We start from the raw sequence: 13,984 nt of genomic DNA, 5'->3' as shown, positions 1-13,984 counted from the left end.
GCTTTGTCATGCTGGCCACATGACCCGGAAGCTGTACGCTGGCTCCCTCAGCCACTAGTGTGAGATGAGCACCACAACCCCAGAGTAGGACACGACTGGACCTAATGGTCAGGGGTCACTTTACCGTTACCTATATTTTTTTAATGGGACGTGGTTGGCGCTGTGGATTAAACCACAGAGGCTAGGGCTTGCCGATCAGAAGGTCGGTGGTTCAAATCCCCGAAATGGGGTGAGCTCCCGTTGCTCGGTCCCTGCTCCTATCAACCTAGCAGTTTGAAAGCACGTCAAAGTGCAAGTAGATAAATAGGTACCACTCCAGCGGGAAGGTAAATGGTGTTTCCGTGCGCTGCTCTGGTTCTCCAGAAGTGGCTTAGTCATACTGGCCACGTGACCCGGAAGCTGTACATCGGCTCCCTCGGCCAATAAAGTGAGATGAGCACCGCAACCCCAGAGTCATCCACGACTGGACCTAATGGTCAGGGGTCCCTTTATTTACCTTTACCTTTATATTTTTTAATGCATTCCATTCCCAATGTCATTTTATTTGTTCATACACAATCTATGGCTATGAGCAATCTGCTTGCATGTTGCAAGAGTTGCCATATCTTCTATCCATTGATTAAAGGGGACTGGTTGAGTAGAATGCAAGCAGACCAATAGTTGGTGGAGACAAAACGAATGACTGGCAGAGCCAAGTCATTCAAGTCTTGTCCCCATCCTTCCTAGTCTTGTCCCCTGACAGGCAGTGCCATCCCTTGGACTAGCTCCATTCACTCTAATGGACAAACCTCCACTGATGATGACTCTTTTTAGTTTCCTGTAAAGGAAACAAACTGAAGTAGAATGCTACTGGAGATAATCTTATACCGTGCAGAACTGCAAAAATAAAAATTCTTCCAAGCCCCTCTTGGGCAAGGCTTGTTTTTAGAGAAAACAATGGGTAGATCAGGTGTCTAAACAACAAGAGGGTGTGTGCTATTTGAAGGACATAGGTTTGGGATGCCCAAACACGTAGCTGGTAAGCAGAAGATCGGCTAAATTCCTGTGTCATAATTCTTAACCTAGCCAAGAACAATGACTTAGTAAGTGATTCATTTTCAGCTGTAATCACATTCATTGCTTTAAAAGACGAACCGATCCCCAAAATCACCTTGTATTTTGAAATACAAACAGAAACAAACTTAACAGCTCTAAATAAGTAACATGTGTTTGTACAGATTGATGATACTTTTGTAACAATAGCCATGCTAGTATCATGCCTGTTACCTGTGTGCTATGGCTCAAAAGGAAATTTTGGAAGGTTTTCGAAACCTTTTTGTTTTTCTCTGTTGCAACAATACAATTTGCTTATTGCAGTTCGTTGTAAGGGTGCCAGGTCAAGATTTTAGAACTTCAGGGCAACTTCAGGGTCAGTTTCAAATGTAGAACATGTGCAGAATTCTGCAGCTACAATCTTTCTTTCATTGTCAGATCACTACGAAACCATTGGACTATATAAAATGCACTGGGAATGAATTCAAGCGAGAAAGGTTTGGGCAGGGCCATTCCTACCCTCTTGCCAAACCAGCTGGCAAAAAAAGTTTTTGCCAAACCATTGGTGCAAAAAAAGTTACCGGTACTTTACCAACATTGACTCTTGTTTCTTTTTGTTTGCTTGTTTAAGATCCGTCTTTAATGGCATCATGGAAAGAAGAGAACTATTTCTATGATAGTGGATATGGTGGCACAGTAGGTAACTAACCCAACAACCTATAAAGCATTTTCAATTGGTTGTGGGATACTCTTTTAACAAGGCATTATATCATATCACTCTTTCTTTTTGAATCCTTAGAATTAGTGGACAGCAAAGCGTATTGTCGAGCACAGATTGCAATCAACGCTGCTAGTCACCAGCCTACTGGTAAGCATATTTAACATCTTATGATTTAGTTCACATGCTTCAAAACCTGGGCAGAGTCAGACGGCCACCTCATGATATCCGATTTCTCCAAAACTGGAATGAATATAAACATTGCATTGCATGTGCATGGCTCATTGCCAGTTTTGTGCATAGTTCAATATGCATATAGACTTCAGAACAACGTGGACTGGTCTGTGATCCGAGAATTAGAATGTGAGTGGCTGTCTCTGCCTTAATTCTTGTTCCTTACTACAGTACACATTGAGTTTGTCAGAAACAGAAGACTATGAACTGAATCACACCTGCACATTCATCACAAGATTTGTTTATTTACTGTTCCATCCCCCTCCTTCTTCCTGCAAGGAGTTCAAGGTGGCATACATGGTTTTACCCTTTTCCTCAGCCAACCTTGTGAGGTAGATTAGGCAGAGATATGGTGACTGGCCAAGGTCAACTAGTGGATGACTTAGGATTTGAACTTGTCTTGCCCTTGTCAAAGCCCAGCACTTGACCACTACGGCACAGTGTGCCCATGCTGTGGAATTTGAAGTGCTTAATGGCTTCCTTTCTTGCAGCTGTTAAGGCACGGGAGCTCTGCCAGCAGAAAACGATGGCCATCCTGTTTTCAAATAGGCTATTAACAATGACAGGGGGGAAATGCATTTGAGTGTTTAATGTCATTTGATCTACAGCAGCTGTGCAACCTGATTTATCTCGGTGCACAACTTCAAACAAGTGAGCTCTGCAATTGATGACTCTTTCCCTTTTGCTGTCCACCCATTCTCATTAAAAATGGCTGCTAGCTCTTCAAATCTTTCCTGACAGTGACAAGGTTCAGTCAAGCTCCCTGTTGTGGTGTGTTTATCCACTTAAATGTTGGGCCTAGAGAGGTAGGATAGCATGCCAAGGGCACAGCACTGTAAAAACCAAAGTTGCATATTCGGGGGGGGGGGGCGACCAATGTGGCTTTTTTCCTGAATCATATGCAAATACTGTGAGTTTTTCACTCTCCCAGGTTTTGCAAGACCATCATGGTTGTTGAAACACCATCATTTAAAACAAACAAACAAACAAACAAACAAAAACTGTCAAGGGCTAGCCTTCAAAAATGCCTCATGCTTGAAATATCTCTCTCAGTGTAAAAATGGTTATCTCCCTCTTGGACTACATCAATGCGCTCTGCGTGGGGCTACCTTTGAAGGTGACCCAGAAACTACAACTAATCCAGAATGCAGCAGCTACACTGGTGACTGGGAATGGCTGCCGGAACCAGATAACACCGGTCCTAAAGGATCTTCATTGCGTTCAGTGCGTTTCCGAGCACAATTCATAGTGTTGGTGCTGACCTTTAAAGCCTTAAATGGCCTCGGCCCAGTATACCTGAAGGAGAGTCTCCTCCCCCATTGTTCAGCCTGGACATTGAGGTCCTCTTCTGAGTGTCTTCTTGTTGTTCCCTCACTGCAAGAAGTAAGGTTACAGGGAACCAGGCAGAGGGCCTTCTTGGTAGTGGTGCCCTCCCCATGGAACACCCCCCCCTTCAGATGTCAAGGAAATAAACAACTATCTGACTTTCAGAAGACATCTGAAGGCACAAGCGGAAAATATAAAAATAAGATAAATAAAAGAGAGGGACACCCACAATATGTCTAGAAATAGGGCCAGTGCCAAGTAATCAGGGTATATGCTAGCAATCCTGCCCACAAGCTGGTCCTACACAGAGGCAGCCAATGACCTCTCAGTGATGGAGACACACCCCAGCACACAACCCACACCCTCGCCCACACCAAGCAAGATGAAGCCACAACAACACCAGTCCACGAGGCCCAGTTGTACAACCAGTCCTCAGGCAGGGATTATAATATCTTTATCCTCCTAACAGCCACTCTTTTAGGAGTGTAACACATGCTCAAGAGATGGAAGATGCGATGTGCAACAAAGTGCCCAATTGTGTCCTGAGAAACTCACACACCCCTCCCTGGGACAATAGTTTCAGATCCACCCAGAGAGGAAAAAAGCCTTTTGCCAATTGGCCAAGGGGAAGGACCAGGAGATGCAATAAGGGGAGTCACAAACATATGCTGACATCAGTACCTTCCAGTGTCTCGCTCTATAGGTTGGGAAGCAGGTGAGTTTGAGGCCCATCAGAGGATGGGGAAATATGCCCCAATAACTGTTTACATGCCTGGGAAAACAAAGCGGTCGTGTTAGGAGTGAAGGATGGAGGGAACTTCTGACACTTCAACCCACACTGCAGACACCACTAAGCAGCAATAGGAAGCAATCAGACAAATCACAGAGCATTTGTTTTCCCTGCACCTGATTTCAACAGTCAATCCTAAGCACCAGGAGCACAGAGGTTGCAATAAGACTCATAGGTGGGAAGAACACCTACTGTTTTCCATTCTTGAGTTCTTTGGCTCAAATCCAGAGTGCACTCTTGTAAAAGGCACATTGAGGCACATTGAGCCAACAAATTGAGGAGCAAATAGCCTGGTTCCTCCATGTTCCAAGCAACCTCTTGTATGAGTTATGATCTCCCCATGGCAGTGTGCTATCATTAGGTATTGAGTCCTCTGTTCTGGCCATTGATGTGGGCATGACTATTTTTGAATCCCTGCCCTTTTCAACTGATGTCAATGGTAATTTCCTGCCCCAGGTCTGGAGCTAGTATAAATTTGTGCTGCAAACGGATCCATGGGCATGGATTGAAGACGTATAGGATCTGGATTTAACTGCATTATAGGCATCTCTTCAACCACAGAGCAGCTCTGCCAACTAAGATATTCTGCAGGGAGGAATCACAGGCATTCCACTGGTGCAGAGGTTTTCAACCTTTTTGGGTCTACATCTCCCTTGACCAACTACATTCTTGGGGCTCAGGATCCCTGTTATGTCACCCCTTGCCTACAGAGTCGACAGCCCCCCACCACTTTTTGAACACCCTCCCATGTGGAGTGTTCCCTCAGCCTCCTCTCCCCTTTCCTTGGGACCCTCCGTGCAGCTACTGGTCTCTGAGCTGCCCACCCTGCCCCAAAGAGAGGTGCCTCCTCACACTGCCCCACAGGGGCCTGGGAATCACCCCCTGGCTAGCCCCAGAGGCACCATTCACCTGGGGAGCTTGTAGGCAGGGCTGTTGCAACAAACAGCTGTGCAAGTCTTTGGGAAGCAGAGACAGGAGAGGGCACCAGAGGAGGGAGGGAAGGAAAGAGGGACAGAGGCCAGTGTTGCCCATGGCACCCTGACCATCATTCAAGGCACCCCAGGGTGCCATGGCACACTGGTTGAAAACCACTGCACTGGTGTATCTGTCATGATGACAACATAGCTGCCATTCTGCTAGCACACCAGGGTTTCTACTGGATCCAAAAGCCCCTTCAGTGAGCAGGACTCCAGTATAGGATTGTGCCCTAATTTCAACAGAATAAAATAACTAGATAATTCAAGAGCAGTGAGGATTTCTTTTCCCCAGGAGAGTAAATTTAAATTCCCCGGAGTCTCATTCTCAGGGCAAAATTCCCAATGGATTTTGGTTTTATGGCTGGTGTGCTTCCATAAAGGCAGGACTGTCAAGCCTTAATTAGATTGTTGTGACTTTCCCACAAGCTCAGCAAATCGTACAAGAGGATGGTGTTCTCTGAACTTGACAATGCAGAAGGAAGCACAAATCTAATTAGCTGGTTTTCAGCTGTGGGTACAGATTTCCAGCAGAATCTAATGGAAGGCCATTTTCCTGGAGTGCTTATCAGTGTTGCAACAAAAAAATGTTCGGACAAGTTTGTGCAGAAAGGCTGGCAGTTACTGTAAGTCATCTGCACATGCAAATAGCTAATTTCCATTGGTGACTGTTTATACATGTGCGTAGGTGGAAGAACACGTGTGGGCTTTAAGCTTCTCTGGCACTGATCTCCTGCAAGGCAGACACAACACAGGTTCCTGGCACTCGGTGATGTGCCACTGATAAATGGAAACAGATTGCCACTAGTAGATTAGGCAGGCAAGCCTTCAGCTTCTTTAGCTTGTTTTTAAAGTAGTGAGTGTTCAGCGTACAGGCCTCTGCTTAGGTGCTAAGTGATGAACAGAGAGAATTTCTACCTTTCATTACTCTGGAACGTCTAGTGCTCAGAAATCTGATTTCCTTCCCTCCGGCATACTGTTGCATCAGTAAAGGGAAGGTGGACTTGCCCATGTCCAACTGACAACAATTCCTAACAACATTGTCTCTTATGCCCCTGAGAACAGTTGATTGTCCCACTTCCTGAAAAATAGGGATGGCTGAATCTTTCAATTTTGCTTTCTCCATTTTCCAGTCGGTTCTCCACATTTCCACATCAAATCCTTTTAACTGATTCTTTTAACTGACATTATAATCAGGAAAACTAACACCATATTTTCCATCCACCCCTGATATTTCACCACTATCCACACTTTGCATTAGATCAGTTACCAGAAAATAACGAAGGAGGAAGTCTTCAAGATAATTTCTGGAGAATAATGGGCTTACAAAGGATACGACAAAGGGTGTGGCAGGCCTAGCACTAGTGTGTCATTTAATTTCAGTTTTGTCTGAGGGAAGTTTTCCTCCCTCCCTTGCAATATTAGAACTTGGGGTTATCCCTCAATCAAGTTGACTGGCAGTAGGTTCAAGTGTGAGAAACTAAAGTATTGCTTCACCCAGTGTGTTCTCCACTTCTGGAGTTAACTGATGTGGTGATAACCATAAATTTAGAAAGGCATACACACTATTTCTTTTGAACAGGAGTCAACCTTGGTTCCTATCTGTGGTAGCTGCCTGCCATTTTAGTTTACCTCAGATGCAATGGCCCAACCTTTAGATCCAGGGCCAATGTGTTTGGGGTCAATTAAAATGGTAGGCGGCTACTGTGGACAGGAGCCAAATGGACCTACCCTATTTTTTATTGTATTAAGTTTTAAGCTGATTTTAATATTGTATTTATAAAATGTATGTAACCTGCTCTGGGGCCTTGTGGTGAAGGGCGGGTAAGAAATCAAATTAACCTGCACCATTATGCTAAAATGCTATCTGGAGACCCAGCAAGGAAAGCAGTAATTGCTGCTGCAGAAAAAAGTCAAGTTGCATAGTGTGTTGCCAAGCAGGGGAAGGGGCATCCCTAGCCCCATGCTGAGGACCCTCTGAAATCTGCTGCGGTCCTAGAGTATGAGTCCACCTGTCCCCCTACCCACTTTAGCCCTTGTGTATCCAGGCTGAACACTTGAGGAGGTGAATATCCAACAAAGGAAGCATAACATTGTCCACATGCTTTTCCCTCACTGTCTTGGCACTAACCATTATCATTTCTGCACCCTTCCATCTCTGCTAATTCAGCTTTAAAAGCCAAAGGGTTCAAAGAAAGGGACTGGGAAGAGGGGCAGGAAGATGGTGACTCTTTAATGAATTACTAGTTACCGGTATTTTAAGCTTCGTCCATTATGCTCCTTTCTGGTGTTCAAGCAAAGCAACTGGCTCCTGTTCTGAATGCTCCAGCAACTTCTTCACTTGACTACTATAGTGCACTATCCATTGAACTGTTATAAAATGCAGTTTGGAAACTTCAAAATGCAGCAGTTCTGCTTTTAGCTGGAACCAAATAACAAGCTCACATAGATCTTGTGTGACCTTTACTAGCTGCCAATTTGTTCCTGGGCTCAATCCAAGTTGTTGTTTGACCTTTAAAGCCCAAAATGGTCTGAGCCTGGGTTAATCTGGGAGTTTCTCCTTCCATATATTAGTTAGGGAATTTTATATTAGATGGGGAACTGTGGTCCTTTACATATTATTGAATTCCAACACTCGCCAGCCACTGTCAGCTGGGCCCGTGGCCAAGGATGATGAGAGCTGTAGTCCAGAAATATCTTCTGGACAGCCACAGCTTTTGGATCCCTGACTTGGATCATATAGACAATTCCCCCCCCCCTTGTTCCGGCACTAATATGTGTTTGAATCCCCCCCCCATGCATAAAGCATAACCAGTGACAAGGGCCACAGACTGAGGATTGTAACTGAAATAACTGTAACAGTTGACTGATACACATGACTAGGCAAAGAAATATTAAAGAAATAATATTATGAACTTAAATAATTGCATAACAAACAAAAAGGAAAAAATCAATCAAGGCAGTACAATGTAATAGACAACACAAGGCAATGTAAATAAAAACAATAAAGACAGATGATGGCTTGGGTTGTGGAAATTCCTCTCAGGGAAGTTCATTGGGTCTATTTGATGGATGCATTTAAGCATTTTGGGAAAACATTTTTGTTCTTTGAGCCTTTTGTGATTTTGGAAAGTGATGGTTTTATTAGGTTTCTGCTGCTTTATTTTCAAACAGGTTTGAAGGTTTGGCACTGAATAAAAATGTACTTTTATGCTATGTTTCTTCATCTTGCTAGGTACTTTGAGAACCATGTTGTTGAAAAACAGGATATAAACAATACATTTTTGTGTAGATAAGGCTTATCATTGTTTCTAGAACAGGGTCATGAGTGTGTGTGGTAGAACAGGTGAGAGAACTGACCCCACCCCATTTTTTTCTGTTACAGAAGATGCTTCAGGGCTGAAAAAAACACAAGACCACCTTACAAAATCTCACAGCAAGAAACACAGTAAGTTAAGCTACTACAGAACTATGGCCCTGTAAGGTGGGGCTGAGCAAATATTTACTGACATAGCAGATAGTGAAGAGAACCAGAACCAAAAGAAAAGGAATCAGATACAAAATGCCCATTGCGTGGACAGGCGGAGTCCCCCAACCCCCAGGCGATCGTCGAGTGGAATAATGACACAAGACAACGTGCTATGGGATTAAAATTGGCCACAACTTTATTAAGGCTCATGCATTGGGCGTTTGTCCTTTCCAGCCCCCAGCCGGGAATATGGGAAACTGCAGAGTTATCCAGAATGTGTGGGGATTGGGCTAGCTCTGGATAACATATGTTCAAGCAGAGAGCCCAGCCCCCGTTTGCCGCCACTGGTGGGGGAGAGCAATGACAACCTCTCAGCATATGGCCAAAGCCTCCCCCAATACCCCTTTAACGGGGAACCCTGGTATCACTGCTGCACTGGGGGCGTGGAGTCACTGCCCCACCCCCACCCCCCATTTAGGAAGATGACTAAAGGATTCCGCCCAAGGCCTGAAACCGCCAAAGTTGTGATGAATTGCTACAGGAAAGGCGAAACCTGCCAATGCAGGGAAATTCCTTTCTGGCCCTTTAACAGCGACCTTGACATAGCAGCACCTGCGTACCTGTGGAGAAGAAGTTAACCTGCAAAAATAAGCGTTAATTGAGGGAGTGGAGGGTGGGAGAAGCTCTGGAGCCCGACTCCTGCTTCCTGGTAAGCTACACCTTCTGTTGTGTGGGCTAGGTAGTCCCTCCCCTTACCTGGCCAATCCCCTGGCAACTTCCCCAGGTAGGATTGGGAGCTTAGCTGGGGTAGGCGGAGACCCCAGGTATCCCTCCTGGGGGAAGGCGCAGCCAGTCCAAACTACCAGGTGTCGCCTAGCAACTCAAGTGGCTGCCCGCAACCACGCAAACATTGCCCACCATTTGATGTGCGATCACTGTAAACTTCATTAGAAGTTAAATGTCTGAGAGAAAATACTGAAGGTCCTACCCTATGACACTCTTTTAAGCATTACCTCCTAGGCATAAATGGCAACATGGTAGCCTTGGCTATGAACTGTGAAAGCAATGAATGTACTTTAAGACATTTGTCTGAATGTTGTAGCTTGCCAGTTAAGCAACTTTAACCTTCTCCCACTGTATCTGGAAATGAATTTTAGGTGGTTAGACAACTACAATGCTCAAAAAAAGCGCACAACTGCCCTTTTTATCTGTTCCTATATTCCCATGAGGATGACCATTCAGAGTCAGATACTAATTTTGGAGTTCTTCCCAGAATGCCACATTTGAACTGGGCTCAGTTGCATATTTTTCCTTCGTTCAAAGCAGACAAGAGTATGGGAAATGACATTGAACATAACCAATTTGTAGAAAAGACTCGACGATCTGAAATTAGAGACAATATATGTACTTTTGTAACCCAGGAAAATCTTTCATAAAAATTATTTTAAAACAAAAATGAGTTAGGCATTTGTTTGTCCTCAGTGAGAACCTCAGTTCCTACAAATAAAGGAGATGGCTTGTTAGCCAAGATGTCACTCTTTCAGAGAAATGTAAACCTTGTAGTGGTAGGCATGGATTGAATCTTTCATTGATTAAACATTTGCCATTGGTGGGGATGGAGGAGATAAACTGCATGTTGTTCTCTTCTGCTTTTCAAACTGTCCTCAGCTAAACAGTTAGTGGGGCATGTTTAAGGGAAATGTGGCTGGAATGAGAAGGATCGAGCACTCTCTTTCCTCTTGTCAATTATCCACTGCAAATTGCTTCCCTCTAAGGATGCTTTCCAAGGCAGAAGGAAGATCCTTTGAGCTTCTTTATACACAGCTGCAGTGTAGCATGTCTTTTGCCTGACACCAAATGATGCTTCCAGTGGTCAGAAATTTTTCTAACTCTCCTAGATCGATATGCTAAGGACAGTATACCATCTTATTTTTCACTTATTCAGAGAACTATTGGTTATTTCTATACACAGCATAAGGATGTCCTCCTATTAGGAATTTGAAAAAGGATTATCCCCATGTACTTGTTGTTGCTGTGGATAACTGTTCATTGTAACACCATTTTATTTTAGCTCCTCGAGGGACTCACTTGTGGGAATTTATCCGAGATATTCTCCTGCATCCAGAGAAGAATCCAGGCTTGATAAAGTGGGAGGACCGGTCTGAAGGCATCTTCAGATTCTTAAAATCTGAGGCAGTAGCTCAGCTGTGGGGAAAGAAGAAAAACAATAGCAGCATGACTTATGAGAAACTCAGCCGTGCCATGAGGTAGGTTAACAAGAAGGGAGAAAGTTTGGGCACAGAGCAACTGTACTTTTTGTTTGGAATCCTAAGATGTGATCAGTGTATTTGATATAGAGCAGGAGGGTTGAGCACGTGGCCCTCTTAGATTTTGTCCAAGTCCCATTGGCTCAGCAAGACCAATGGTCCTGGATTTTGATAGTTATAAGCCAACATTTGGAGGGCATTGCTTCCTCATCCTTGATATAGGAGTTCCAATGAAATATAAGTAACCACACCGACTGATATTTGAAAAACTATGATGCATGATATTGCAAAATGTTGCATGTAGCCTTTTATGGGCCTAGTGGCTATCACAGAGAATTGTCACAATTCCAACCAAGTTAGGAATACTTAAATCTCCGTGAGTTAATTGGTTTTCATTGATTTAAAGTATGCCTAATTTTATATTGATTTCATAATGAGCTATGTTACTTTGAGCCTTTGTGTTCAGTAAACTAATGAGTCAATACTTGTTGGAGCAGTGGGATTACACTTGCCTGTTCCTGCTCTGACCTTCACCAGAAAGTGGGTGGCCACAGTAGCTTGTGGATGGAGTTTGGGGTTTGCAGACCCTGTTGCACTCCTGATCACATCATGCAGTAGGTTCTGAATCCCCTCTGAATCGGCCTTCAAATAAGCTCACCTATTTTCTGCTTGGGGAAGAGGAATAACTTAATTTGCCAAACCCAATTTTAATTTGAGTTCAGGGGAAAATTCACCCACCATTCATTATGCAGTTCTGATATATCCAACTTCTTTGCTCCTTTTTAACAGATACTATTACAAAAGAGAAATTCTTGAACGTGTAGATGGTCGGAGACTAGTTTATAAATTTGGAAAGAATGCCCGTGGCTGGAGAGAAAATGAGAACTAAGGATCCACTTTAAAAACAACTGTACAAATTTTCACCAACAGGAAAAATATGTAAATATTTCAGAGACTATTTTCTTCTATTTATGTACAAAAAATTGAGGGAGGCCGGGCAGAAATCTACTTCTAATGGGAAGAAGGAACACTATGGTTTATTGATGTTGAAATTATTTTATTTGACATATGTCCTTCTATGGGGAAAGATGTACACAGTTTTCTGTGACCTATGATATAATGCTGTATGGTTGTGTTTGGGGATGTGTTTTCCTTTCTTGTGAAGACTTTAAAAATGTATTCCAAGAGAAATGTGATTTATAACAATACTGTGAGAGAAGTATGTACTGAGATGAACTCACAGGGCATTACTTTTTACTTCAGAGCCTGACAATAAGGACTATTGCTTTCTGCATTTAAGAGAAATTAGGATGCATCTATATATTGTCCTTCCCCAACCTGGAGCCTTCCAGATATTGTGGCAAATGGTCAGTAACAAAGGAAGTTTTAGTCCAAAGCACCTGGAAGGTGTGAGGTTAGGAAATGTTGATCTATATCCTTTATCACAGTGTAAGGGTTGTATGAGAAGATCTGGCCTCTCAAATCTTGTGTCTGTTTTAGAGGTAGCTGATGACTGTGGGATATTGCCCTGTTTTGGTCTCCGTTCTTGATCCTCAGTTTAAGAGATGGATTCATGTTCCTGGATGAAAGACTATTTGTTCAAATAACTGTCCTGGAACATGAGAATCCACAATCTCAGTAAACAGATATTCTTTTGTTCTGTGATCCGCCCCGAGACCTCTGGGTATAGGGTGGTATATAAATTCAATTAATAATAATAATAATAATTCTGTATTTTTTTAGTGGAATTTGATTACCAGTTTTGTGAATGCTTGGCTAGCTTATTGGGGGGGGGGGAATTCTCATGGTGACAGTCTTCCCCAACCTGGTACAAGTTGTTGAACTGCAACTCCCATCATTCGTGACAATTGACTATGCTGGCAGGGGCTGATGGGAGTTGGAGTCCAACAATACCTGGACAGCACCACATTGAAGAAGTGGTTGGCTGTTAACTTGAGACACATTTGAGTATCTTAAGCAATCACTGTGCCAAAATCTCTGTGAAAAAGTCAACTTTTTGGTCAGGTGTAATCTTCATACAGAGAAGGGCTGTAGCTCTGTGGGGGAGCACATTCTTTGCATGCAAACAATCTTAGGTTCAGTTCCCAGAATCTTCCAGTAGGACTAAGAGGCTCCTGTCTGGAACCTTGGTGGTGCCAGGCATTGTAGACAATACTGAGCCAATGGTCTGACTCCGTATATAGTACCTTCTTATGTTTCAACTTAATATGGGTTTAATTCCTGCTCAGATGTAAGAGTAAGAGCAGGATAGAGTAAGAGCAGGATAGAAATGTAACCATATACAAATAAATAAATAAAATAAATAAATAAATCTAACAATGGTCTGATACAAGGGTGGGAGATTTGGGGCCTGCCAAATGTTTTTGAACTCTGACAGTCACAGCCAGCATGGCTAATTGCCAGAGACTGTGGAACTTGTGGTTTGGCAAAATCTGGAAGGGGCAAGATTATCTACTCCTGGCCTAATACAAACTGTTCATCAAGCACTCAAAAATTCTGTTTCTAGCTGCTATATATACATGTTGGCCTAGTTCTCACTCAGGTGAGATCTGGACTGCACAGCATTCCATAGTTGAATTCTCCTCCAAACAAAGGCCACTCCTTCCTCCTGACACCTCAAGGAGAAAACTGACATCTCAAGGAGAAGCCTAGCGTAGAACCTTACATCTAATTTCTTTTTGTAACGATTTCTTTGTTTTTCTTTTTTTTAATGGAAGACCATTCCGTCACATGAGCACTTACAGGCACTGTGAAATGATATGGCCTAGACACAGATTTACCCTATCAGGGGAAATCAGGCAATTGTTACAAGTGCTAAACTTAAAAATGGTCACTTTGGGCTCATTTATGTTTGCCCACATGATTTAAATCCAAACTGGAGTCTTAATTTTAAAGTTTCCTTTTAAAGTTCTTAGATAGCAGGTGATAACTCGTTTTCTAGGTATATAATGGAAGAATAAAGCAACAAAACTGTCAAGGCTACTGGGGGACATGGTCAGTTTTTGCAGAAGCAACCAAGTCTTCTACAGCTTTAAAGGTCAATGAGTTGATTATGGCGTAAGCTTTTATGCCTCCCTCTTTGGTCTTTGTGGAAAAACACACATAGGCATGTCAGGGAGACAACACCTTTTCCTGCTCAGTTATTGCCAAAGC

General features: G+C 43.2%; 1 protein-coding gene across 2 annotated transcripts in view; it reads left to right on the top strand.

Moving 5' to 3' along the window:
• EHF (ETS homologous factor) overlaps window positions 1–12,461 on the top strand; it is a 45,282-nt gene extending 32,821 nt beyond the window's left edge. For both annotated transcript variants that reach the window (XM_033149866.1, XM_033149875.1), the window contains exons 5-9: window positions 1,664–1,732; window positions 1,832–1,900; window positions 8,460–8,522; window positions 10,615–10,810; window positions 11,600–12,461. In XM_033149866.1, the coding sequence (XP_033005757.1) occupies window positions 1,664–1,732; window positions 1,832–1,900; window positions 8,460–8,522; window positions 10,615–10,810; window positions 11,600–11,699 (497 nt within the window). In that variant the 3' untranslated portion in view covers window positions 11,700–12,461. The remainder of the gene's footprint in view (window positions 1–1,663; window positions 1,733–1,831; window positions 1,901–8,459; window positions 8,523–10,614; window positions 10,811–11,599) is intronic.
• Window positions 12,462–13,984: the final 1,523 nt, after the last annotated feature.

The sequence above is a fragment of the Lacerta agilis genome, chromosome 1 (genome assembly GCF_009819535.1).
Source record: "Lacerta agilis isolate rLacAgi1 chromosome 1, rLacAgi1.pri, whole genome shotgun sequence".
In the NCBI taxonomy this organism is placed as follows: Eukaryota; Metazoa; Chordata; class Lepidosauria; order Squamata; family Lacertidae; genus Lacerta; species Lacerta agilis.
The sequence above is the reverse complement of the archived record's forward strand: the minus strand, read 5'-3'. Positions and strand labels throughout refer to the sequence as shown.